Source organism: Urocampus carinirostris, chromosome 3, assembly GCF_059441175.1.
Source record: "Urocampus carinirostris isolate Australia breed hairy pipefish chromosome 3, RoL_Ucar_1.0, whole genome shotgun sequence".
Lineage (NCBI taxonomy): Eukaryota > Metazoa > Chordata > Actinopteri > Syngnathiformes > Syngnathidae > Urocampus > Urocampus carinirostris.
This window is the reverse complement of record NC_142351.1, coordinates 16,435,240-16,462,160: the sequence shown is the minus strand read 5'-3', so window position 1 is coordinate 16,462,160 and position 26,921 is coordinate 16,435,240. Positions and strand designations below refer to the sequence as shown.

Here is a 26,921-nt window from a genome sequence, read left to right as displayed (position 1 = left end):
TCTATCTATCTATCTATCTATCTATCTATCTATCTATCTATCTATCTATCTATCTATCTATCTATCTATCTATCTATCTATCTATCTATCTATCTTTCAATCTATCTATCTATCTATCTACCTACCTACCTACCTACCTACCTACCTACCTACCTACCTACCTTCCGTCCGTCCGTCCGTCCGTCCGTCTATTTTGCTAGGTCACATACCCCAAATTTAGTTAAAAAGAAAACAAAACGCCTATTTCGTAGTGAAATATTTGGCAGGAAAGTTTGTAAGGTATTGTCGAGAAGCGGTAATGATGTCTGATGTAAGCAACATAGAGTCGTAAAGAGAAATCGGTGGATCTACCGTCACACAGAAGATGACATTTTTGTGGAATTTACTGATTTGGAGTTAAACTGATACATTGGTAAGCATGTTCTTTATGACAGAGTTATCTGAATAACATAACTGGCGCCGAAGTGCGCATTTTGGCGCGGAACTGAGGAGCCATAGTGTGTTACTCAAATAAAAGTACTGTTAATTCGGAAAGATATTACTCAAGTGGAAGTAAAACGCATTTAAAGTGCATGCCGTGCAGATCCTCCCCAAAGGGTAAAAAAAACACACAAAACTTGTATAAAATTGCGTTCACGGGTACACTTTGTGGATATTAATTCAGAGAATTTGGCTCATCTATCATATGTAAGTACATTTTTGTTTAAATTCATGTAATCTTTTTTCATTGGAGTGAGTTTTCCATCAATCAAAATTTATTCATAAAACACTTTTCAAGCAATGAATTTTAAATCAAAGTGCTGTATAAAAACATCTAGTAGACAATAGAAAAGGGAAATAAATAAACAAATACATGAATAAATATTAAAATTCCCTTGTTTCCCGCCACCTTACAACCCGGAATGCCACATACACAGAAACACACAATGGTTAAGAAAAAAAACTAGATAGTAGTAAATATGAAATAACTAATCAAAACAAATGATGGCAAGGCACATACTAGGTTTTTAAATGTCTGATGTAAAGCCATGCAGTTAGCTTGTTTGGTAAATGGCTTTATTTTGACATACAACAGATATACCTCTCAAGTTCACATTTGTGGTTGAATTCAAGCCCTTTTTAAGGATTTACAAAGTCAATTTTCCAATTTCCCCAGTACGTTTGAAGGAAAAAAATCCAGTTTGAATCAAATATTTTCCAGTGACACAAATATACTGTACAGACGCTGCCCGACTTTACGAACGAGTTAGGTTCCGGACGATAATTAGTAAGTTAAATTTGTTCGTAAGTTGCTTTAGTGCTATATTTTTTATGTTTAAGGCGTGTATAGGTAACCTGTATTGTTTTGTACTAAAAAAATAAACATTTCATAAAATAATATGCTCTATAAAAGTAAATAAAGTGAGGTTTAACTTACTTTTGGGAGATTCGCTTTAAGAGGTCCTCCTTTGTGGTAAAAAGTGGCCGAAAAAAAGAGTTTCGACCGTTTTCTCAACCGCATCAAGCTTTCTTATTCCATTTTCATTTCAAAAGAAACGGTTTGCCTCTTCTTTAGACTATATTCCAACCATATTCAATTGATGCATGAGATATTAAACAATAAAATGTCAAAGTTCTTAGTGCGCTGGAGATAGTGTAGGGGTAGAATGTGAGGTGCGCATGAATGATGTCAGTAGGGTGACGGATGTCGCGAGAGTTGGTGCGAGAGTTTACAGGAGCGCGAGAGTTTAGTTTTGGAGAGAGTTCGGTGTGTTTACAATAGACGGGTGCTGACGGTTGTCGCTCTCCAAAGAGACCGTAAGTATTTTTTCATGAATAAGGAGTAATCCATGACCAATAATGCTTCATAGAACAATGCTGTACAAAGTAATGCCAGCTGCAGTCAATCTCAAGGGGGGAATAAATGCAATGGCAAAGCAAAGCCACCAAAGAGCAGTGTCAGCATCGTTTTGAAACAGACTTGTTGAGAAACATGGCAACAACTTCAAACATTTACAATCACTTGACCCAAAAGTCAATCCATTTCGAGAATGTCAATTATTTTTCTAAACCCTGTACAAATATACACCAGAGGATTCATGACTTTTTATTGACAAAGTTTCTGTCATTGAACAACCTTGCTTGCATCTTAGTAGTGGAGGTGAATGAATATGAAAGTAGAAAGACTATGGTCAGGTGTATGCTTTGATTTCCAGACCCAAACAGAAAGTACTGTATTTTCACAACCATAAGGCGGACATAAAAGTCTCAGTTTTCTTTCAAATTGTGCAAGGCGCCCTATCAGGCATTGCCCCCTGTGTCTCTTGTAAAGTGGTGGACAGAGACCAGCTCCGTGGTCTTAGGGTTGGGACCGCGCCCCCGAGACTGGGCGGTCACTGGTCTGGGCCTTGGCCGGGTCGAGACTTAAAACATTTTTGGGTGAAATCCAATGTTTTTGTGAGATCGTTCACGTTTCCAACTTAATGCGCAGACGTGTATGTGATCTCCTGTGACTTTTGTGCCTCTCCCCGTTCGCCACCAGTTTTCCACAAGCCAAAGAGGACATGTGACATTTCACCCAATGTACTGATTGCAGAAAAACGCAGAGGTGCTTATGCGTTAGCGTATGAAGCAATTGGATATTTTTGTGTGCTTTTGTGTCATGAAACGGTGTCATTTTTCCAACAGGACTACGATGCTGCAGAAAGTTACAGCAGATTATAATGAAAAGGATGGATTGTCGACGTTCGGGAGGACGACTCTGAACGTGACTCTAATGGGGGGAAAGTCAACCTTTTATCGGAGATTTAGCTAAGCTGTTCTGTTCGGAAACAGAGGACGAGATTTTGACGATTATGTTCGATATGGATTACCGGTAAAAAATGGGAGTGCAGATTTGCACCAGCTATTTTTTTTATGTTGTTTTATATGTGTGCCTTGCGCCTGGATGGCAACCAGTTCAGGGTCTCCCCTGCCCACTGCTTGAGGATAGCTGGGACGGGCTCCAGCATCCCTTGCGACCGTACTGAGGATAAGCAGTGCAGATAATGTATGGATGGATGTTTTATCTGTTTGTTTTAGTTTTCTAACCCATACTTTAATGAACCACAAACAAATTTAGTTTTGCTTTTGTTGTATTTTTAAATACACACACTTGTATGCTTATCTGTGTTGTTCTAATGCGGCTGCAACAGAGCGCTCCCTCAACCTGTCGTTGGGTGCGCCCTGTGTATGTGTTAAATACAGAAGTAGAACCAGCTACTGAGACTGTGCCTTTTAACATGGTGAAACTACGGTAAGCATAAGAATATAATATTCAACACAGCACTAGAACATTACACTAAAAATCATTAAAGCTTATTTGTTGATATACAATCTTCACAAAATGCATTTTTATAATATTAACTTGCTTCACTCATGAAAGTTCAATGCATTTCACAGTTGCAGAATCAAAAAAAGCCAGAGAAGTAACACCTAGAAAATTTTCCAAATACATCCATCATAAATATTAAGACACCTTTCGGTCAGCCAACAAAGGACGAGGAGGGTTGGCAGAATTTGGCAGATTGACGGCAAAGGGAAAAGAACTGAACAGCGTCTGTTTTGCCAAAGTCTTTTCTTCCTTACCATCGCACCACCTGACTGTTATAGTCCTCCGTGGTGGCGAGCGCCTTCACCTCCTCTTCCTGCTCCTTGTCATCCTTGCTTCCACCCAATCTTAACAACTTGGTCAGGTAAGTCCGGTGCAGACGTTGCCTCTTCCACCGCCGCCGGAGACGCTCCTCTTGATGCTGCTTTTGCCGATTGTACTGGTAACGCTGCACAAAAAGCTCCTTGGCGTACTCGTAGAGCTCCACGTCGAGTGCGTTGAGCCCTTCGATGCGCCACTGCTCTTTCTTCTTGATACCCACGCTGGCGGCACGTGTGGTGTTAATTTGTGTGAAGGGGCGAATAAAACGCAGGCTGAATGTCCGCTCGAATAAGTGTTGCGTCTTGCGTTGGTACTCGGTCAAGCCGAAGAACGCCATGTTGCGTAGGTTGGCTTTTGCGCTAGCGAGCAGAACACGGCCTCGCTCCAGCTCGTTCATGGACGACATGTTGTAGCAGCCCACGAGGCTCAGGTCGGCTAGCATGCGCACTTGCCGATTGTTGGCGAGGTTGGACGGGCAATTCATGAAGTCGGCGAGGGACACGCCGGTCCAGTCGTCGCCGCTGTAGCAGGCGGGTAGCTCGTGCTGAGTGGCTGGGCGGCCGTCGCACATGTGCAAGGCAGTTTTCCAGGTTGCACCGCGCTGGACGTGCTTCCACTCGCTCAGGTAACGTGACACCGGGTCACGTAGCATGGTGATGTAGTAGAAATTTCTAAACAGGGACACAGAAAATATATAATTGTTAGGTCTATTACCTTATATCCCCATATAAAACACACAATAACAGACAAGATACATTAATTTCAGATCAGTAGGGAGGGAATGTAATCAGTTCAGGACCTGATTCTCATCTCACGAGGACTTTTGCAACTCCCCTTTTTATTTAAGGAATTGTTAGGGAAAGGAACAAAGGGACACACCATTGTATACATTAAACAGAAGAATGCAGCTTTTCCTCCACAGACGAATGGTTGATGGGTTTGAACAGCGAGAATTCCCAAAGGGTTAAAAAAACTTTTTGGAGAAAGGAAAATACTAGACGGGTGGTTGGATGGATGGATGGATAGATAGATAGATAGATAGATAGATAGATAGATAGATAGATAGATAGATAGATAGATAGATAGATAGATAGATAGATAGATAGATAGATAGATAGATAGATAGATAGATAGATGGATAGATAGATCGATCGATCGATCGATCGATCGATCGATAGATAGATAGATAGATAGATAGATAGATAGATAATTGCTTAATGCCGTTATATGTATTCTGTTATTGCCCAAGCTTGATCAAAAGTCAGTAGCAGTCACTGTAAACATGTCAAAACTTTATTAGAAGAAGCGGCGCTACGAAGGTCCGCAGTTAAAGAGCGAGACGTGTGCTTGCATGAGGGCGTTGTGGACCGAAGCAATATCAAGAAATTCCGTTTTTACCGGCTGCTATTGAAGCGAGACTACCACTGCAAGGTGTTTGTCATTTCTTCCAGCTGATCACGCAATCTACCACCTACAGAGATCATCTGAACTTCGCAAGGTTATATCATTTTTCAACTCCGTTTCTATTATTCTGTGGAGTCAAGTGATTACTAAAGCAGAGCTGAGGTGAGGCAGGGAGTCAGTGCTCGATATTTTTCTGAAAGTACTTAAAAGGGAAATATAAATTTTACAGAGATGAATGACCTTGTGGTTATCAGTGGCGGAAATGAAAGAAAAAGTTACACGCTGTTATATATGTCGTCCTGCAGATTACCTCTTGTGAGTTGTTAAGCAGCAAAACAAAGTACTTCACGATGTGGAAAAATAGGACGGTTTGAATGTTTTAGGAGTTATCCTGTTTTTGTCAATTAATCACTATACAGAATCAATTTCCCCGCAGTAGGAGGTGGCTAGAGTCAAAAAAACACTCACATTGACCAAACATTCATTCCCCTTTGCTCTTTCCCTCCTAACACCGAACAATAAGCCCACAGCACAACAAGGGATGAGCTGCTGTGCCATGCAACCCTTCATCAGCAGAGAGGCCCGACAGCATACATTAGTTTACCCCCTCCGCATCATATGTGTCGATATCACCAACCCTCGCAGCAAGCTCTTTCACCACACCTGTTCTTCTCCTTACTTCCCCATTCCTTAACCTATCCAGTTGTGTCATTCCACACTGACTACGCAAATATCTCATTTCAAAGACATTTAACCTATTACAATCATTTACTCTCAGATCCCACACCTCTGAGCCATACATCACACCTTCATACAATCCTCGCTTTGCATCCATTTGCAGAGCCCTACATTTAAACAATGATGTTCCTGTATAGAAAAAAAATGAAAGAAAATATTTTGCTTCATTTTCATTCAAATCAAAATTTTCAAAGGGACTGTATTATCTATCGCCTCCAAGGTGTAAAAGATAACTTCACTTTTTGGAAAAAAATACAATTTATGTAAATGATCAGCAAAAATATGTAAAGTATCAGATAAAACAATGCATTTCTTGAAATACTTGTGGGTCAAAATATTATATTTATTCTACATACCATACTGGTCATGTCCCAAGCACCTTTGTCTCAGCTCCTTGTTCTCCAAAAGCACAGTATCCGTGCCTGCCCTTCCCACCCGTGTTTGAACTCTTCAACTGTCGCTGTCACTGAATGGGGTTCCTGGAACAATAACCTCCTTGCCTGTTTCTTGGATCATGATAGTTGGCTCTGGTGTTCTAGATACTGTTGCCTGGCTATCTAAACTTCCGTGTACCAAACCCTGCCCAAATAAAAGACCAACGTTAACTTTGATCATCTGTATTTCTGCACCGTAATTCCGCCCCACTCAGAGTTGGTACTTGACACAGGTCTTGTATGTCAAATCTTGCCTTTCAATCATAAATCAACTCATAGACATCAGGATGGGGGAAAAGGTTACACCATGGTCAGGAATGTATGACTTGTGAAGCAGATATGTCTTTTTTAATGAGTACATCTATCTCAGATATTGCAGATATGTTGATTTGCTCTGTTTCGTTCCACTTTTGAGATACGTGAAGCCATGGCAACACAGGAACTGTAGGGTTCAGTCCAGTATACATAGGGCTGTGTTCAGACGACAGTTTACAGTCAAGCTGTTACACAAATAGACCCTGTTTTGGCTGTACTTCTCCATGGAATCCTGTATATGGAAGCTCATTAATTAATTAATGTTCCCTGTTGAAACACTTTATGATGAAAACCCAGAAGAAAAAAACTGTAAACACCCGAAAATGCTACCTAAGCACCTGGAGCAATTTGATTAGGTAAACGGTAAAGTTGGAGGTCACACAGCTGTCCCATAGCTGAAGGTAAATACATTGACAATCCTTCTCGTTTGCAGTCATTTTTACCAAATAACTCGCTTGTTTAGAAACCGTTATTTATGACAAAAATAACAGTCAAAATGAGCCTCAACAATCTTCAGTAACTGCGGGAGGGAAACAAATTTAAAGAAGTTAATTTGTTGATACAAGACATTGGCCCTGGCATAATTGTTATTTCATAGATTTGAACAAATCATCAAACGTCACACAGTAAAATGAAATGCGCTGAGGTATTAGCTTTTGTATGTCGAGCGGTTTTGTTTAAATCTGTCTTAAAATAATGGTGTAGCTCTCATAATTTTGCTATCATAACTCTTTAAATCAAAATGTTACCGACCCATGGCTTACGCGATGAATTCCACAATTCCCTACGTCTCACAATGTGGACTGCCTTTAAAAGAGGCCAAAGGCAGCTTACATCAAATAATCAATATTTCCCTTGTTAATTAATTAACCGTTTAATCAAGGATACCAATAACCAGGGTTAGGTAGGGTTACTTTAACTGGATTACTTTCAATTACTTATGGATTACTCCAATACCAAATATGCTAATAAAAGACAAAATAAACAAAATGTGAATAAAATTATGACTCACAGCACGTGGTAAGCTTTCTCCCCTGGCTTTGATCTCTTTGATCTCCGGCAAAACTAACATAAAATGCGACAGAAACAAAATGAAAATAAATCCAGACAGCTTGCCAACATCATTTTTGCCGTTCCATGTATTCCGTTACTCCCCAAGCCTGCACAAAATTTTGTAATTTTATTCATATTTAGTTTCTTTTGTCTTTTATTAGCATATTTGGTATTGGAGTAATACAAAAGTAATTGAAAGTAATCAAGTTAAAGTAACCCTACCCAACCCTGCCAATAACTGACACTAAAAGCCTTGGTCTAAACCAGGGGTGTCCAAACTTTTTCGATACTGGGACAGATTTTGTAAGCTGAAAATGTGTGTGGGCCGAACATTCAACTTAGTATTCTTTGAACAGTCTTTAATAAATTGACCCTCCGTCAAAGGTTCTAAGTGCTTGGCGATTAATGTCACGACCTCGTAGCTTGCCTTAGTCACATTTCTATTTGACTCGCAGAGTCTTGTGAAAAGGAGCTGCTGTGCCATTAAAACAGTTTCCCTTCGCTTTGCCTTTTCACAGCATTTGTTTCCATTTACCTTTTTTTTTTGTCTGCATGTTTCATCTGGCATTGCCAGATATTGATATTGTGTTTGTTGAAAACAGCCAAAGTCTCTCAGTAAATGGGGCATTTGCATTTGTTTTGAATTTTGGTGAAAAAAAATACTCAAATTTTCACTTGTCCCGGAAGCAGAGGCCCTCACACTCAACGTAACTATTTTTATTTACAGTTGCAATGTTTGGAAATGGGGTGGGCTAAAATTCTCACAGAAAGCCAAAGTCAGAGTGGAAAAAAGGCTACTGCAATCATCTGGTGAAACAGTGATTATTTCAAATTTTGTACAAATTTCTTTTATACTGCGATCAATTTGATCCCGAGTCGTAACTGGTCCCCGGGCCGGACTTTGGACATTACTGGTTGAAGCTGATCAAGCTCATCCTCTTTGAATGGAAATGGACTGTAGATTGCACATGACAAGGCTAATGATGACTCCCATAAGCCCAAACATTTTCAAGATTTGTTTATGCAGAGTTTGCTCCACATGGACGGTTATAGTAATGTTTTCCTTAGTTTGAAACATTATTTTCACACATCTGTTATTATTCATCTTGTAAGGAGATGTTTTTGTGTTCTGTGCCAAGTTGTGTAACTGTTAATTTTTCAAAAACCTTTTTGTTTTTAAATTTCACCTGAATTGTGAACTCATTTAATGACATAATGTGTAAAAACGTTTTCAGAAGCACTGTCCCTGAGTGCCAAACGTAATAACGTTTTTCTTTTTTCATTGAAAAAAAATATTACACATGGTTAGGCGTTGCTCATCAGTAAGTATCAAGCCTCTAGGAATGGTTTCAGAATCATAAATCACATTAGATGGCAGGAGTGACTTTGTTTGGATCTTCGTCTTTGTCCAACTTTCTAGTGTTGCTTCATGTGTCCTACGAAATTAGTGTATGTAGGCAGCCTCAAATGGCGATACGGTGAGTAAGAGTAGTGAAGGAGGTGTGGTGAGGGTCAGTAGATGTGGAAGAATAATAAAAGACGGTAAACTCTTCTAAAGAGCTTATTACCAAAAAAAGATTACAATGTCCCATTGTCATTGTCTGGTCAGGCAGGCATGACTTCGCGTGCACGTCCGCAGGAACGCAGTCCCTGAAAGGAATGCAATCGCCATGGTGACCTAAATCATGTAATAACTTCAGTGTTCTTGCAATAAAATTTAATTTTGCAAGCTATTGCCCTTTTGTTTATAGAAAGCGTTATTCTGATATTAAGTGTCATGATTACTGATGTGACTCAGCTGTGCCATGCTCATTTGGCGCCAACCGCCGCGTGTTCTGATTGGCTGCCTGTCCCTACTTGAACCCAGCCCTGTCTGTCCCCTGTTGTCAGTCCGTCTGCAAACCTTAGTGAATACTAGGCAAGCCTTTTTTGACCCTGTCTCCCACCTGTCAGTTTTTGCTCCTGAACATGTCTGTTCTCCCGTCCCGGCTTACAACCTCCTTGTGTCCCCAACTACGTTCTGTCTTACGACTCGCTTATGACCCCGACCATGCCTCGCTCTCCCAGTCCCGGCTACCGAACCGTTTTTCCGTCCCTGACACCGCCATCGCTCGCTACAAAAGAGACACTTCTGAGTTTAGATCACAGTCCGAATCAAAGAGCGACTTGCTTCCTGTGTCCAGCGAAAACAGGATCGTGGGCGCAGCCCTTCCTCTTTCCTTCAATAAAACTTGTGAAAAACGTAGTTAGGTCCTGTTTCCGTTCTGGTCCTGACAATTAAGACTATCAGAAATGCGAAACAAGTATTTTCTCAGAAACTTAACAATGCTCAACACTGGTAAAACCTAAAAACATCCCTTTTTTTAAATGAAAGATGAGGGTTCAAGCATTTTTTTGATATTTCCTATGATTGTTAACAGGCCTTCAAAATTAGTCAAATTGGGAGAGTCTGTACAAACCACACCGGATCTCCCAATTTGAGAAAAACGTCTGGCATTGAATGAGTCAATAAAGTTTAAAATGTGTTCTTCTAGGAAAAACACACTTCTGAACTCAAATGTGACTGAAACCAGAACTGGAGGAGATTGAATTTTTCTCTCAGAGTTTTCAGTGTTCCAATGAACCTTCAGTAAGTAACAGGTACAAACACACTCATTCCTTTCAGTAGATAGCCATATCTTCACTTTGAAACATAATCTGTAGTATGCGATGATATTTTCATCATGTACAAGCTATTTTTTTCCCAGATGGATTTACAAAAGAAGGAACCATGTTGGCATGTACCTACTGGACTAAAGTCTGATGAAATGAAATGAAATGAAATGAAATGAAATGATCTGCATTTATATAGCGCTTTTCAAGTCAATGACTTCTCAAAGCGCTTTACATTGTGCTTCACATTTCCCAATAGCGGCCGTGATCTGTGCAGCCATGTAAGGCGCTAACCTGCTTATTGGGGGCATTGGGGGTTCAGTGTATTACCCAAGGACACTTCGACATGTAACACGGACAAGCCGGGATTCGAACTGGGATCCCTTAATCCTAAAACGATCGCTCTACCTCCTGAGCTACTGCCGCCCCAAAAATTTTTAAATACAAAATAAAGGATTTTATTTTAAGGACACATGCGGAACTAAGGCCCATTTCCAGTGAGGCTTAAGGCACCCAATGCTTTAAACTATTCTTTGGGAGCTCGGGCATCTGTTCCTTGAGGGTTTTCACTTGATAGTGTAGCACTTTTTTTCACATTCCAAGTAGTCTGGCAATTAAGCCTGGGCGGGACATGCTCCTCTCCAGCTGCTTCGCCGATTCGGCAGTCAACCAACTCATCTCTTCCCTGAGACGATGTTGTCCGTCCGGGGTCAAGTGCCAGAAGCACGACTTCCTCTTGCCGTCTCTACACATTTGGTTGCAAGTTTTGCGGAAACTGCTGTTGAAGCACAGGTTGTGTCGAATAGTGTTCTTCCAGCCGTCGGGTGCCGTCTGAAAGAAAGGGAAGTTCTCTCTGGTAAAGTTGTAAATCTGTTGCACTTTGAGGCTCCCATTGTGGCTGCTCTTCAGGGCCAGGGCAATGAGGATGCAATAATTGACGGGTGGGCGAGGCCAACATCCTGGCTTCAGGGTTTCATTGTCCCATACTTTTAAGGATCGACCCTTGCGTCTCCGATGTGTTGTCCGGCAAGAGGGGCCATCATCCAGGACATCAATGGATGAGCCGAGAACATTCGTTCTTCCCTCCTTGGGACAGTACTTGTGCCTTTTTATGTCTTTCTTTTGAGTTCCCTCTGCAAGTTTAAGACTCTGCCGGGGTGCCGCAGGTTCTGCGTAGGGAATCGGACAGGCGATGTTGGGATTGACGAGAAGCCACAAGTTTGGCTTCACAAAGGTATCTGATGTTTTGTCGTACCAAATGAACTCATCTTTTCTTCTGGAGGCTCTTGCTGAAGGCCTCTGTGCCACATAATGATCACCAAGTTTATCATCGTCTCCAAATTGATCCGTGGTTGTTTGCAGTTTCACCTCTTTGTCCAAGTCCCAGTCTGTTAGACCGACTGAGCAGTGGAGCTCAAAGAGGCGAGCTTGGGTTTCGAGCTTTAAAGTCATGACAAACGATGATGATGATTAAGGAGTCTAACTATGACTGACTGCTGTCAAGAAAATATGATTTTACCATGACAAGAGTGAGTGTGGTTGAAGAGAGTATGCAAATTGCCAAACGAAGCCAAAATCCGATTTTTTCCAAATCGAACGGAGATTTTGAAATCGGAATAAAGAAAATGTTTGATTTGAAAAAAATCATTTATATAGCGCTTTTCAAGTCAATGACATCCCAAAGCGCTTTACAGTGTGCTTCACATTTCCCAATAGCGGCCTTGTATTGCAGCCATGTAAGACGCTAACCTGCCACATGGTTTCTTCTTTTGTAAATCCATCTGGGTAAAAATAGCTTGTACATGATGAAAATATCATCGCATACTACAGATTATGTTTCAAAGTGAAGATATGGCTATCTACTGAAAGGAAATAATGTGTTTTTTACCTGTTACTTACTGAAGGTTCATTGGAACACTGAAAAATTCAATCTCCTCCAGTTCTGGTTTCAGTCACATTTGAGTTCAGAAGTGTGTTTTTCCAAGAAGAACAAATTTTAAACTTTATTGACTCATTCAATGCCAGACGTTTTTCTCAAACTGAGAGATTCGGTGTGGTCGGTACAGACTCTCCCAATTTGACTAATTTTGAAGGCCTGTTAACAATCATGGGAAATATAAAAAAAAATGCTTGAACCCTCATCTTTCATTTAAAAAAAGGGATGTTTTTAGAATTTTACCAGTGTTTAGTCAAGAGTTGAGCATTGTTAAGTTTCTGAGAAAATACTTGTTTCGCATTTCTGATAGTCTTAATTGTCAGGACCAGAAAGGAGATTTTGAAATCGGAATAAAGAAAATGTTTGACTTGAAAAAAATCTTTTTTTTTCCGTTTTTTTTTTTCCCTTGAAAAAGTTTTCGGCCACTCAGGCGGAGACGTTTCGTAAGTTGTACGCCCTACGTGACAGACGTTATTTCAGACACTGCTGATACCTACAGTGCCATTGCCTGATTCAAATGCACATTAAATGCAGAGCATCCTGAAAACCTGAACTCACATCACTATGGCTTATGGAGCATTAGAGTCTTAGCCCTAACCTTTGCTTCACATCTTAATCTCCCATCCCTGTGAAGTGTCTGCCTAGAAGTCTTCCATGTCTATAAAGAGTAGATATAGAACAAGAAATGGAAGGCCTGGGTCAGTAAACGTCACTGCAGCCCACACAAATATGGGAATTTCTGAAAGGTTTCTGCAATATACTGCATTTTCTGCAGTTTGAAATGATGTCCTTAACAATTCCAGGGTATTCTTTTTTTAAATGTTCGACACCTGCTGTTTTGTCAAATGTACGCTCTACCAAGAGAAAATATTCTCCTTCCAAGTTAGTAAAAATAATGTTAAAATAATGACCGGGACCTTCAATCTTTTCCACTGGATTTGTGGATTAATCTTCCCTGTCTTCCTCTCTTGTATAATAAAACCTGACTTTGAGTGCCCCTAATCCCCCTAAGAGTGCGGAGATTACCAAGATCCTCTGAATATTTCACATTTCACACAACAATGCAAGACATGGCTCCGTGTCACAGAGTCCAAGGGGAGTATAGTTTAAGAGAGTAAACTAAAAATGAAAAAAACTCTACATCCTATATCCTACTTCATCGATTTTTTTCAAAATATAACCATGGTATAAAAGAAATCCATACACATCTCTCTCTAAAATGTAACATTCTGTATCCTTCTTTTAGTGTGTAGTTGGGTTTTGGTGTTAAACACTGTCTCGTCATTTGGCACAAAACTTTTGAACCAGTGTGCCGGAATACGCTAGTTTGCCTTGGCAAATTGACCAACCCCCAAAAATGTAACAGTATATTCTGTGCTTACGGTTGTCCCGTTGATTTTGCATTAGTTTGTTTCTCCAATATAAGCCGCGCTCCCCTCCCCATGCGCAACCTACTATTCTCTACTGATGACACACAACCAAGTATGCGCGTATAAGCTTTCTCACAGATTATAGTGATCTGTTTTCTAGTTATTAATTTGGCTGTAAGTTTATAAGGTTGACACTCCACTTATTGAAACATGAATATTTTGTTTGTTTGTTTGTTTGTACATGATTCAAATTGAATCTTTCTCTCCGGCGCCGTCACGAATGGCAGCCACTCCAGCAGCTCCCGTGTTATTTTCGATTGTTCTCGATTGTTCTCAGCTCAGGGATGCTGCTGGAAATGTGAATTTCCCTTCGGGGATGAACAAAGTATCTATCTATCTATCTATCTATCTAAATTTATCTTTGCAAATAAAAATACCATTGGTCAGGATCTTCGCTTTCTTTCAGTGATCAGCTGATTATCTGTGACGATCTTCCATATGAGTAGTTGTCAGACGATTACTGCGTGATATTTTATTTAAATTTTGGACACCTGCGGTTATTTTGACTATAATAAACTGTTTCCAATCAGCCAATCAAGTTGCAGTTATTTGAAAACCACACCCTTTAGGGAGGATCTGCTTTTTGTAACCCAGGAGATTTAATGAAAAGAAATGGCTCAAGAGGGGGTCTAAAAAACAGATTGAAATTTCTTATCTGAGCTCTGGGCTCTCTCCTTTTTGTCCTTGCAAGTTCAAAATCCATTGGTGTATTCTCTCCTTGCTTTGAGTGTCTACTTAACTTTAAACTTAGTTTTCTATGTATGACGCTTTACACTAAAACACAACGGCAAACAGAGGATGAAGGTGCTGTATCTCAGTCAGATCAGGAGGCTTTTCCTGCTACTGGTAACCATGGAAACCAGTACTACAGGTTTCATGTGAGGTAGCAAACCCCTACCTAAAAAACACAATACACAGTCATGTATTCCACAATACATTTTTATATGCCCATGGAGCAGTGCAGGGAACTATATTTAATAACTTATTATATACATTAAAAAAAGCAAATAAAGCAAACTTATTGCACACAAGTCGTCTGATTTCAATTATTTTCATATTTTACAAAAATATTAAAATAATATAATAAAAATATTGATATTTGTTGCTGTCATGGACTTTTTGGACAATTTTACAGGCTCGAAGTTTTGTTGCTAGCAAGGACTTTTTGGACAAATGTTTACATCTTACCTTTTTTTTCTTATTGGTGTTCACTATGTTTTGTGTATTGGTCCCCCATGCTGTATGTTTTGCATCATTGTCATCCTTGAAGGGGGATTACCATTCTTCTCAAGGTTTCTTATTTTTGAGTTTTTCCTTGCCTGCATGTTGGTTTCAGATCAGGGGATGGTGTAATTCTAATTGTAACCTGTTCAGTCCTTTGAGACATTTTCTGACTAAGGGCTATACAAATAAATGTGACTTGATTTGCCTTGACATGAGGTGTTTGTCATGTGTAAATACACAGGAGATGTAGCTGTAAGACCCAAATATTAAGGAAGTTGAGAGTGTAGGATTAAATATTCCTATTCCTTTTCGGATATGTTTTGTTTTTTGTTTTGTTTTTACTTGTTGTTTTGTTTTTTGTTTTTTTTCATGTCAGAAATAATGTTTCATTTATTCATCCATCCATCCATCTGCACCGCTTATCCTCAGTAGGGTCGCAGGGGTGCTGGAGCCCATCCCAGCTATCTTCGGGCAGTGGGCAGGAGACACCTTCAACTGGTTGCCAACTCATTTACACCTAGGGACAATTTGGACCAGCCAATTGACCTGAAATACATGTTTTTGGAATGTGGGAGGAAACCGGAGTGCCCGTAGGAAACCCACGCAAGCACGGGAAGAACATGCAAACTCCGCACAGGAGGTTTGATCTCATGACCTCAGAACTGTGCCACACACGCAATAACAACTGCCCCGCCGTGCTGCCCCTTTATTCATTCAAACATGGCAAAATCTAAAGCATTTACAAGCACTTCACTCAAAATTCAAACATTTTTTAAACCTTTGAAAACAAATCATTACTATTCAAACATTTTCAAGGCACCCGTACGAACCCTGATACACACATATTCACTAACACGTAGGTGAACACACGCACACACAAAATTCAACATTAAACGACAATCACATGAATCACATGAATAACCATTGCCGGATCCAGACCGGGTATAAAAAAGAAAAAGGAGTATTATTGTCAAGAGGCATAGCAATGATGCTGCAGGATGTCTCTGACATGCCTAAAATAAACGTATGTGTCAGGTGCTGTATACCTTTCTACCCACAGAAGGTGACTCGTCTCAGCATAGACTTTAAATTCTCTCCGACGCCTGCGATGAGTAAGAATTCAGCTCAAAGTCTTCGTTTCAAAGGCAAAGCGCGTCATAGCGAAATATGCTATGTTTGCGGAGTTTGTGTGTCAGGAGCAGAACAGAGACAGGACCCACTTGCGTTATGTTTCTCTCAGCTTTATTGGAAGAAAGGAAAGGGTTGCACCCACAATCCAGTGATCGCTGGACGCAGGAAACAGGTCGCTCTGAACGCAGAAGTGGGACTTTTGTGGCGAGCGATGGCGGTTTTGTGAACGGAAAAAATGGGTCAGTAGCCAGGACAGGAGAGCAAAAACGTGGTCAGGATCGAAAAACGGGTCAAAGCCGGGAAACAGACGGGAGCAAAAACAGGTGGGAGTCAGGGTCGAAAAAGCTTGCCTAGAGTACACTGAGGTTCGCAGACGGACTGACAACAGGTGGCAGAAATGACTGGGTTTAAATAGGGACAGGGAGCCAATCAGAGTCCGAGGCAGTTGGCGCCAAAAGACCGGGCACAGCTGATTCAAATCAGTAATCATGACATTATGGAAAGTATCATCTGTCAGCCAAATTCTACTTGTGAACTGTTTATGCACTTCTGGTATGGGCAGAACATGGAAAACAAAAATGTTTAAAATGCCAAAATTTAAAAAAACATATATTATCTGCTTTAAAAACTAATTTCATCTCACATAACTGACTTAAGGTGGCACGGAAGCTGAGTGGTAGGCACAGTTCTGACATCATGGGATCAAATCCATCTACCAGCCTTCCTGCGCGGAGTTCGCATGTTCTCCACTCCAGTTTCCTCCCACATTCCAAAAACATGCATGTCAGGTTATTCGGCCGGTTGAAATCGTCCCTAGTTGTGAATGAGCGAGTGAATTGTGAGTCTAAGTTTGCCCTGCGCCTGGATGGCAAACAATTCAGGGTGTCCCCCTGCCCACTGCCCGAAGAAAGCTGGGATGGGCTCCAACATTCTAGTGAAAATCAGCGGTGAAGAAAATGGATGGATGAATAACTGACTTAAACTAAACTTTGAAACAAAATGTTTTGAAACGTTATTTGCGATAATTGGGCATATGCTTCTCTATTCAAAACATGATCATGTAAATAAATAGTGCGAGTATCCTTTTCATCTATTCAGAGTAGAGGTGGGCCAACTACAGCACGCGGGCCACATGCAGCCCATCAGGCTTTTTCATTTCGGCCAGCCAAACCGAAATTGTAAAATTATAATAATAATAAACAGTGAATAAAGTACAGTAATCCTTCGGTTATCACGGGTAATGAGGGGTTGAATTTAATGCAAGAAAACAAAAAACATTCTATGCTAACTATATTGCATTATTTTGCCTTAATTGAGAATCTTTCAAAAGTGATTTGAAATTATTCTTTTCATAAACAAATATAAAATCAAAAATAACATGAGGGTATAAATGTCTGATTGGATATTTATTCATGGATGCAAATGAGCAAAGTCAGATGGTCTATATCATTCCCCTCAAACATTCGGCCCATAGGCCGTATCGGGCCCCTCAAATGTTTAATTCAGCCCACAATCAATTTCGGAGTCTGTCAAAAAAGAAGTGAGTCGCTGGGTTATTTCTATCAGAAGTTATGATTTTTTTTAATAAATGCAAACCAAATGCTCTCTTCAGATGCCAGAGGGAAGTGTATAGTTTGGATAGCGTGATTGGTTGTTTCAAGTGAAGAACTACATTCAATGTTAAACTAAACCAGTTGACACATTCATTGCCAAACGTGAAAATAATTTTCCCCAGTTTCTGTGAATAAAAGTGTTGTGTGAGAAAAGATTCCTTGTCCTCTGTGATTAGAATATATGGGTAGTTTAATAAAGTAGTCTGAATAATAAATAATAATAGTTAAAAACAAAGCTAAATTTTTTTACGTTGACATTCTTTTACATCCATAGTCTATATGTCTTTCTTCATGAATTGTGGAGGTGTCAGATTTAAGACTATCGGCAATAAATCGTGGACAAGAAAAAAGTGATCCAACCATTTTCTCAACCGCATCAAGCTTTCTTATTCCCCTTTGATTTCAAAAGAAACGGCTCGCCTCTTCTTTACACTTTAGACCAGGGGTGTCAAACAGGTGGCCCGCAAGCCGGATCAGGCCCGGTAAGGGATTTAATCCGGCTCGTGAGACAACGCTCAGAGAGGCGAATGAGAAAAACGAGCTTCAGGTTGAAATATGTCCACTTGATGTTGCCAAAGCCAGGTGCCTCTCACAAATGCTCTACATGTATTTCTTTCTCTCTCTCTCTCTGTCTTTTTACCTTCTTTTGCTCTCCCTTCCTTTTTACCTTTTCTCTCTCCTTTTTCTCTTTCTTACTTTCCCCTTCTCTCTTTCTCCCCTTCTCTTTTCTCTCCTCCCTTTTTCTCTCTCTCTCTATTTCTCTTTGGAATTTGTTCTTTCTCTCTCTTTCTTCCCCCCTCTCTCACTATTTCTCTTTTTATCTCTTTTGTTTCTCTCTCTCTCTTTCTTTGTCCCACCCTCTGTACCTTTCTCTCCCTCTTTTTTTCTTTCTCTCTAATCTTTCTAGTCCGGCTCCAGAGAGAGTGTTTGTTCTATCATGTGGCCCCCGAGTTGAAATGAGTTTGACACCCCTGCTTTACACCAACCACATTGACAAAGTTCTTAGCGCGCTGGAGATACAGATAAAGATTGTTTACACACAAACTAGGAAGAGGAAGCTGATTTTTTTTACTTCCGGGTGGATGCCGGGTTACCTTTCACAGCGCCACACGCCGGTAGTGGCGGAAAGAAGCACTACAGTAATGTCCTGTACTCGGAAAAAGGTGCACACAATACAAAAAAAAAATGTCCGTATCTACCGTTTTCCGTAAGTCAGTTGGTGTCAAGACCAGAACGGAGACAGGACCGACTTGCGTTACGTTTCTCACAAGTTTCATTAAAGGAAAGAAGAAGGGCTGCGCCCACGATACGGTGTTTGCTAGGTGTGCGAAGCAGGTCACTCTGAACGCGGAAGTGGATCTTCTGTGTTGAGCGATGGCGGTGTCGGGAATGAAAATACGGGTCAGTACCCGTGACAGGAGAGGAAAAACGTGGTCGGGGTCGGAAGCGAGTTGTAAGCCAGGAAAGGAGAGTAGTTGTGGTCAGGGACAAAAGAGGTCCAAAGCCAGGACTGGAGAGTAGACGTGGTCAGGATCAAAAACGGGTCGAAGCAGGGGGACAGACAGGAGCAAAAAACAGATGTGAGTCAGGGTCAAAAAAGGCTTGCCTAGTGTTAACTGAGGTTAGTCCGAGGCAGTTGGCGCCAAAGGAGCGGGCACAGGTGATTCGCATCACTAATCATGACAATTGGTCGTAAGTAGGGGAGCGTCTGTATGAGGGATAATACTGACTTTGTTGGAAATGTCAGATACCAATAGTTACTGCAGTCCAATGTTTTTCTTTCCTGGATGGAGCACAATAAATCATATTTCTGATACTATGAGTGAATATCCACACTGCAGGGAGTGCCATCAAAATTTGAGATTTCTCCTTGAGCAATTCCCTTGCTGACCACTTAGTGAGGCAACTGCCATTTAAACATCACACAGCACAAGCGTAAACGAGTGCAGATTTTGCTCAGTCCATTATGACAAATTGACATCAATCAACTGACAGGGTTAATTTTGTCGTGATTCAAAGAGTATCCCATTCAATCGGATGCGTGTCTGAAGGTTGGTTAATGGACAGTTGAAAAGTATTCTTGAAATCACTGACCTTCTTTGTCACTCCTTTTTAACACGCTTAGGAACATATGGAGATTTGCTTTGGGAACCTTTAACACGCAGACGGCACACCTAGAAACACCCGGCCCTGCTTAAGTGATTTACTGTGCACGGCTTAACTCCTTGGCTTCAGTAATTACAGTTAATTGAAACAGACCTACAGTCAGATGAACTAGCTTCCTCTACAATTTTCAAGGATGTCTTTCTTTCATGTTTTAAGTCTATTTGCACTTCATGTGACGTGCTAATGTGCAGAGAGAATTTGCAGATCATTAGTGTTGTGCTATACAACATCTGCTGTCTATTATCAATAAGCAGAACTAGGATTGTGTCGGTTTTACCTTCTGTGCTTTTGTTTGTTTTCTTTAAAAGCTGAATTGTATTTTTCTGGGTTTTACCCAGTGCTTTAAATTTCCTGAGGGCGACCTACCAGGCTATGAAATGCCTGAACACTGTCCTTCTATCGGTGATCCTTTTTTTTTTTTTACCCAAAAATGGAGATATGGGAAATCCCAAATAGTTACAGATATAATTGTACTTCTTGTCTCACAGTTACTACCGACTACCTGTTACTGATTACCTTTAACCTTAAAGGGGTGTTGCATGGAATTTTGAATTTTTCTACCCGCTGAAGCAAATTTCTGGCTTAAGTCATCCTTGCAGATTTTGTCAAGGTCCTTAAGTGCTGCGTGCATTTCTTGGACGAGCTCAAATAAACTCTTCTTTTTTCATCTTTTTGGGGTTGGGGTTGGGGTTGGGTTTGGACTGTATTTGAGACAGGCGTTTCCTTCTACCATTTTCATGCTACATTAATAAAAAACAGCAGTAAAATGCATAGTCAAGTCAAGTCATGTTTATTTGTGGCCCTTCAACACAAGGAGTCTCAAATGGCTGTACAGACCACAGATTATTGCAAACTACAGACAATTATTACACCATCCCCTGATCTAAAACCTACATAAAGGCAAGGAAAAACTCACAAACTCTCTAACCTCCCCCATTCCCCTTTCCTACTACCTAATGTGTTGCGCGTCCTGAACAGCATTCCTTCAAGTTAGATAAAAGCAAATAGATGCGGTGGGGGAAAAATATGGAGGCTTTTTTTTAACTCAGTTGGGCATTGTTTATACATACTTAATAGAGAAAATATTTTATCTTTTTAAGGAAAACCCAAATGACACATGCCACCTTTAAAAGGCTAGCATCTGCACCAATACAGATACCTGATGTCTGTCGTTGCTAATTGTTTTTGGCTCAATTAATTAAAAGATTCTAATGTTTCACACTGAAATGCAGTGTTTCTCACCTTTCTTTTTAATAAGGCTCATATTTCTTTTGATTAAAAAAAGAACAAAGGCACTGTCCATCAAACATATTTAAAAACTTCATTCTCGGAATAAGTTTCATGTTTTTATTAAAAGCTTAAAGTTTTATGATGCCTAAATTGACAGTATAAAGTTTTCACAGTCACCGTGGCTCAGGAAGTAATACGATTTAATAATTTCGGCTAATAAATTTGCTGTAATTTGGGATTTTACTACACTTTTAACTTGCTTTCAATATTTACTATATTTATCTTTCTTTTTTTATATCACAAAATAATCACAGTATTTTGAGTACAGTAAGAAAATTATTGAAATTGAAAAAAATAATGTGAACGAGGGGCAGCACGCTTGTGCGGCACAGTTCATGTCTCGGGAACCTGTCGTGGGTTCAAATCCAGACTTCCTGTGCGGAGTTTGTATGTTCTCCCCGTGCTTGCGTGGGTTTCCTCCGGGCACTCCGGTTTCCTCCCACGTTCCAAAAACATGCATTTCAGGTGAATTGGCCGGTCTAAATTGTCCCTAGGTGTGAATGAGCGAATGAGCTGTCTGTCCCTGTGTGCCCTGCGACTGGCTGGCAACCAGTTCAGGGTGTCCCCTGCCCACTGCCCGGAAATGGCTGGGATGGGCTCCAGCCACCCCGCGACCCTAATGAGGATAAGCGGTACGGCTAATGAGATGAATGTGAACGATGTTGACTTTATTTGTCATGATTACCTATGTGAATCATCTGTACCCGCTCAATTAGCGCCAACTGCCGCGGGTTCTAATTGGCTCCCTGTCAGTATTTGAACCGAGTCCTGTTAATCCCCTGTTGTCAGTCCGTCTGCAAAACTCCTTGTATACAAGGCAAGCCTTTTTCGACCCTGACCCCCGCCTGTCCCGTTTGTCTCCGGCTACATCCCGTTTTGATCCCGATCAAGTCTGCTCTCCCGTCCCGGCTTACGACCCCTTTTATTCCCGACTACGTCTACTCTCCCGTTCTGGCTTACGACTTGTTTTTTGACCCCAACCACGTCTTGCTCTCCCAGTCCCGGCTACCGACCAGTTTTCCGCCCCTGACACCGCCATTGCTCGCTACGGAAGATCCACTTCCGTCTTCGGATCACAAACCGAGTACGAGAGCAATTTGCTCCCGCGCCCAGCAAACACCGGATCGTGGGTGCAGCCCTTCCTCTCTCTTTTAATAAAACTTGTGGTAAACATCACGCAAGTGGGTCCTGTTTCCGTTCTGGTCCTGACATTATTTGGTTTATTAAAAGATAAATTGTAGCGCAATCTTAAACAGTTTCACCAAACAAAATAAGATATCAAGTATAGTTCTCTGTCCTACCCTAACAGATAAATTTAATATAAAAGGGAAAAAAAAGTATCCGCACCGACCCATTAATATGGTTTAATGTTACAGTTAATCGGCTGATTAATGGAAGTGCAATATCCCTATTCTAAATGCAATACCCGGATTGTGTATAGTTTTTATTTGAGTTGTGAATACTTTATGTTAATGGTGAATACTTTATAATTTAGTTTTTACTATTTTCTTATACAGTATACTTTGCCAACTGGATTGCAACACTAATTTCTATGAAGCAGCACAATGATAATAAAGGTGATTCCTTTTTCTGATTCAGAAGAAAGCAAAGATAATGAACAATGGCTTTTTTGTAAAGATGAACTCGGGAAATTCCCAAGGCACACTAGTCAACACAGGTTGAAAAACACTGCTCAGACGTGTCAATGACCGGTCATTTCCGTTTGTACAATTTGTAATTCATTTAGAACAGTTTTGTCAACTTTTAAATGCTTCTAAATGCAACAAAGATTTACCGCACTCCAAACTTTTCGTCAGGCAGATCCGGCAGATGTTGTTTTGGTCTCGCGGTTCTAGTTTTCGTCTGCACGCCGATCTCGAGTTGTGTAGTGAAAAGTCCGTCTCTAGTTAGAGAACCGGCTCTTTCGGCTCAACTCATTAAAGAGAGCCGGCTCTCAAACGGCTCACTTGCTTTGATGCATTATATTACAAATTATTATGTTGTATAAAGAAGTTAAGAGAAAAAGGAAGTATAAAAGGAGAAAATGAAAAAAAAGACAGGTTTGTGGTTATCCCTTTAATCTGTATATTACCAACAATAATTTGATGCAGAAAATGAATTAATAATTTGATGATTAAAACTGAATGAATATATAAATTTTTATTATATATTTGTCGTCGATTTACAATTTCAACCTCGATAACACTAAATTTTAGGGACCCATAGATCTGTTGGACCCATAGATTTTTGTGCGTGCGAGTCCCATCACTTTTCAGAGGTAAAATGAACACTGGGTTTACAATGTATTTCTTAGGAAAAACAGTAATGGTTTTTACAGAGGGAATGACATTCCATTCATTGGAGTAAAGTGTAATATTTGACCGCTAGATGTTGCTGTGTTGTGTAGTGCAACCAAAAATGAGTGCTACAAAGCACAAATGTGTAAACTACGGGGCAAGGGTGTAGATTTGGTATGGACGGAGAGGACGTATCCCCACCAATATTTAGCAAATTTTATGTAATCACTTAAAAAATGCCAAGATGACCCCTACGCCCTTGGTATGTGGTAGTGCATCGAAGACTAATCCAGCTTAGGTGTGGACAGGTTGATCCAAATATTGATATTATAGATACATCGTATGTACTGTACTTGAATCAGATTGATACTCTTCTCCTGGATCGATACTTTACTCGTCAACTAATTTCTTCAAAGCAACTCTCTTTGTAGATACCTTTTTTTAAGAAAGAAAAAAGGTCTCTTAAGGAGTTAACTGCCTATTACGATTTGTCCATATCTCACGACTCTCACCACACTGCTTCACTACACCCACTCGCCATATCGGGACACTCTTTCGCTGGAAAAGGGAAGTTAACTGGAAAGTGGGGGCTCCCTTGATGTGTGGACAAAAATCTGATCAAAGATAATCCTGTCATCAAATGCTGCTTTATCATACTGAAATCATTCTCAGTGGCTTAAAACTTCCGGATGAGCTGCGCCAAATACTTTCCAACAGTTTTCTTTACCAAAACAAAAAAATATATGATTTTACGTTTCGGCACTCAGGGATAATGCTTCTGAAAATGTATTTATACTCTGTGGTATTGAAATGATGTGACTGGCTGGCAACCAGTTGAGGGTGTCTCCTGCCCACTGCTCGAGGATGGCTGGGATGGACTCCAGCTCCCCCGCAACCCTTCTGAGGATAAACGGTGCAGATAATGGGCGGATGGATGGCATTGAAGTGAGTTAATGAGAACTAAAACAGCATAACATGTCTGCTTTGTGAAAGAGAAAGTTTTATTTTTGCTTAGTAAACTATACTACGTGGTTAAGATTTGAGCACTTATTTGTAGGACTACAAGAAACGACTTGACCTTGGTTTCCTCCACTTATTTTTCAAGGTTACATTACTTTATAATACATCATTTTGTTTTTTATTAGCATATTTGGCATTGGAGTAATTCAAAAGTAACTAAAAGAAACCAAGTTACATTACTGCAAGATGTTATTTGGGTTACTGTACACCCTCCCAACCAGAGTTCATCCATCCATTGTCTGCACTGCTTATCCTTAGTAGGATCGCGGGGACGCTGGAGCAAAACTCTGTTATTTCGCGGCCTTGGGCAGGGGGACCCCTGAACTGGTTGCCAGTCAATCACACGGCACACAGAGACAGACAACCATTCACATGCTTATTCAAAACTAGGGACGTTTTGGAGTCACAAATTACCGGTGCCATGCATGTTTTTTGAACGAGTGAAGAAACTGGAGTGCCCAAAGTAAACCCAAGCAGGCACAGAGAGAACATGCAAACTCCACACAATGATGGCTGATAGCTGGTGTTGAACCGATGACCTCAGAACTGTGCCGCAGGCGCGCGAACAACTCAGGCTCCGACCGTAGTTATTTAATAACAAATTAATGTTTATCATGTGTTTATCCTAAATAAAAACGAACTCAATTCAATGATTATGACATTTCCAAGCACAAAGTATCAGTTTCGGATTGGTTTTGATTCCAAAAATCACAGTATCGCTCACCCCTTCTCAATAGATAGGTATCATATTTTCTTTTCTTTTTTTTTAACAAACCTCATCATAATAATTGTAATAATAGAATCATGCCCAAAGGCAGCACAGCGGCGCAGTGGTTAGCGCGTGTGCGGCACAGTTCTAAGGTCTTGGGAACCTCCTGTGTGGGTACAAATCCAGCTACCGGACTTCCTGTGCGGAGTTTGTATGTTCTTGCGTGGGTTTCCTCCGGGCACTCCGGTTTCCTCCCACATTCCAAAGACATGCATTTCAGGTGGATTGGCCGGTTCAAATTGTCCCTAGGTGTAAATGAGCGAGCGAGTTGTCTTTCCCTGTGTGCCCTGCGATTGGCTGGCAACCAGTTCAGGGTGTCCCCTGCCCACTGCCCGATGATTGCTGGGATGGGCTCCAGCACCCCCGCGACCCTAGTGAGGATAAGCGGTGCAGCTAATGAGATGAGATGAGATGCCCATCTTAAATTTAGTAATTACCTATGAGTGTATCAAAATTATTTGTTATTGTATTTGCCTTGCTGTTGGTCACCCCTCTTGAGGAATATGACCAAGGTAGATAGATAGTATCAAAATATTTTTTGTGGATTTGGAAAGGATACAGGAAAACAAAAGTTTTTGACCCAAACTCACCTTCTTTTCCTTTGAGAATTATTCTTGTCCCGCTTGTTCATGACCCCGGGGACGCAGCTTGTGAGCTCGGTCCAGTCTGCGTGCAAGCCGCAGCTCCAACCGGTAGAGAAGCGCGAAAAGAGCCAGGATTCGCTCTTTCCGGGCCGGTGGCAAGCACATTTCATCTGGCCGGGTGTGCATTCACAGGGCTGCTCCAACTTGATGTTGTTCACAAGGTGACGTCCGAAAGTGGTTCCTCCAGTTTTTTGGATGTGCAGGAACACCATCACGTCATCTCCTCGGATGTCAAAGTCTACCTGTCTGTCCAGGTCCCGCTCGGTGAAGTTAAACGTGAAGGCGTTCTTCTCGATGAGATCCTCGTCCACTTGCAGAGCTGAATATGGCTGCAAAAAGCCGTTCTGTTTGTTTTGAAAGTGGATGGCGTTGCTCTCCGCGGGGTAAACGTACTGGTAGCCGAACAAGAAGCAAAGGACGGCCGCGATGGGGATAAAAATGAGTCTGCTGAACTTCTCCTCCATAGTGGAATTCAAGCTCCCTGTGCGGATTCAAGTGAGACGTAATCCTGTTCCGGCGCGTTTGGCATGCTGCGACTCAGATCTGGCTAGACCAGGGCGGTCCAGAGTAGCTCAAGTCCGGCGGACAGGTGAGAAGGATGCCCATCTCGAGCGTCCGGTGCAGGGAAAGGCTTGCTTGCGCACAACTCATGCACATCGCTTTCTCAGATTGAGTTCAATGTGAATTACGGGTGTTACTGTGACCACGCTGACAAAAATCTACTACTGTAAATACAGGTATGACAGGTAAGACTCATGGGCGTACCCAGCCCGTTTTGGGGGTAACTCAAGCACCCCCAAATTCAACTCAAGCACCCCCGAAAATTACAGCACTTTAAACACTCTCTTATCCTCGATAAAGGACAGGATAGGCTTAACTATGATTTTAAAACGCTTGATACAAAATTTGAAAAAGTAAAATCGTCGGAATACTCCACTGCCCTGTAATGGTACAGTCCATCTGATTTCTAGCAAATGTATCGCCGTCCCTGCTTCTCTTTCGCTCGTCTAGCGCCGAAATCTGTGGATGCTCCGGTCACTCAGGATGTTATACAGTGGGTATGTTCAACAACTATTTTAACACCCAATACCATGACTTTGTTATCATTAACCGATAATAGTCCTCATTTAAGCTG

General features: G+C 41.0%; 2 protein-coding genes across 2 annotated transcripts; both read right to left on the bottom strand.

Annotated features, from left to right (window-relative positions):
* Positions 1-733: 733 nt before the first annotated feature.
* LOC148368937 (heparan-sulfate 6-O-sulfotransferase 3-B-like) lies at positions 734-26,812 on the bottom strand. Its single transcript, XM_088330856.1, has 2 exons — positions 25,733-26,812; positions 734-4,341 (listed from the first exon to the last, which is right to left on the bottom strand). Exons 1-2 carry the CDS (start codon positions 26,248-26,250, stop codon positions 3,603-3,605), a joined length of 1,257 nt encoding a protein of 418 aa, XP_088186982.1. The 5' UTR covers positions 26,251-26,812; the 3' UTR covers positions 734-3,602.
* LOC148368938 (forkhead box protein N5-like) lies at positions 10,701-11,722 on the bottom strand. The gene has a single exon (XM_088330857.1). It carries the CDS (start codon positions 11,716-11,718, stop codon positions 10,858-10,860), a length of 861 nt encoding a protein of 286 aa, XP_088186983.1. The 5' UTR covers positions 11,719-11,722; the 3' UTR covers positions 10,701-10,857.
* Positions 26,813-26,921: the final 109 nt, after the last annotated feature.

Bases quoted from the DNA above. Each gene is read 5' to 3' on its own strand.
- LOC148368938 (XM_088330857.1), bottom strand. From the start codon at position 11,718: ATGACTTTAAAGCTCGAAACCCAAGCTCGCCTCTTTGAGCTCCACTGC.
- LOC148368937 (XM_088330856.1), bottom strand. From the start codon at position 26,250: ATGGAGGAGAAGTTCAGCAGACTCATTTTTATCCCCATCGCGGCCGTC. The intron at 4,342-25,732 runs GTGAGTTTGGGT...GTCCCTGTTTAG, and splicing joins AATTCTCAAAGGAAAAGAAG to AAATTTCTACTACATCACCA.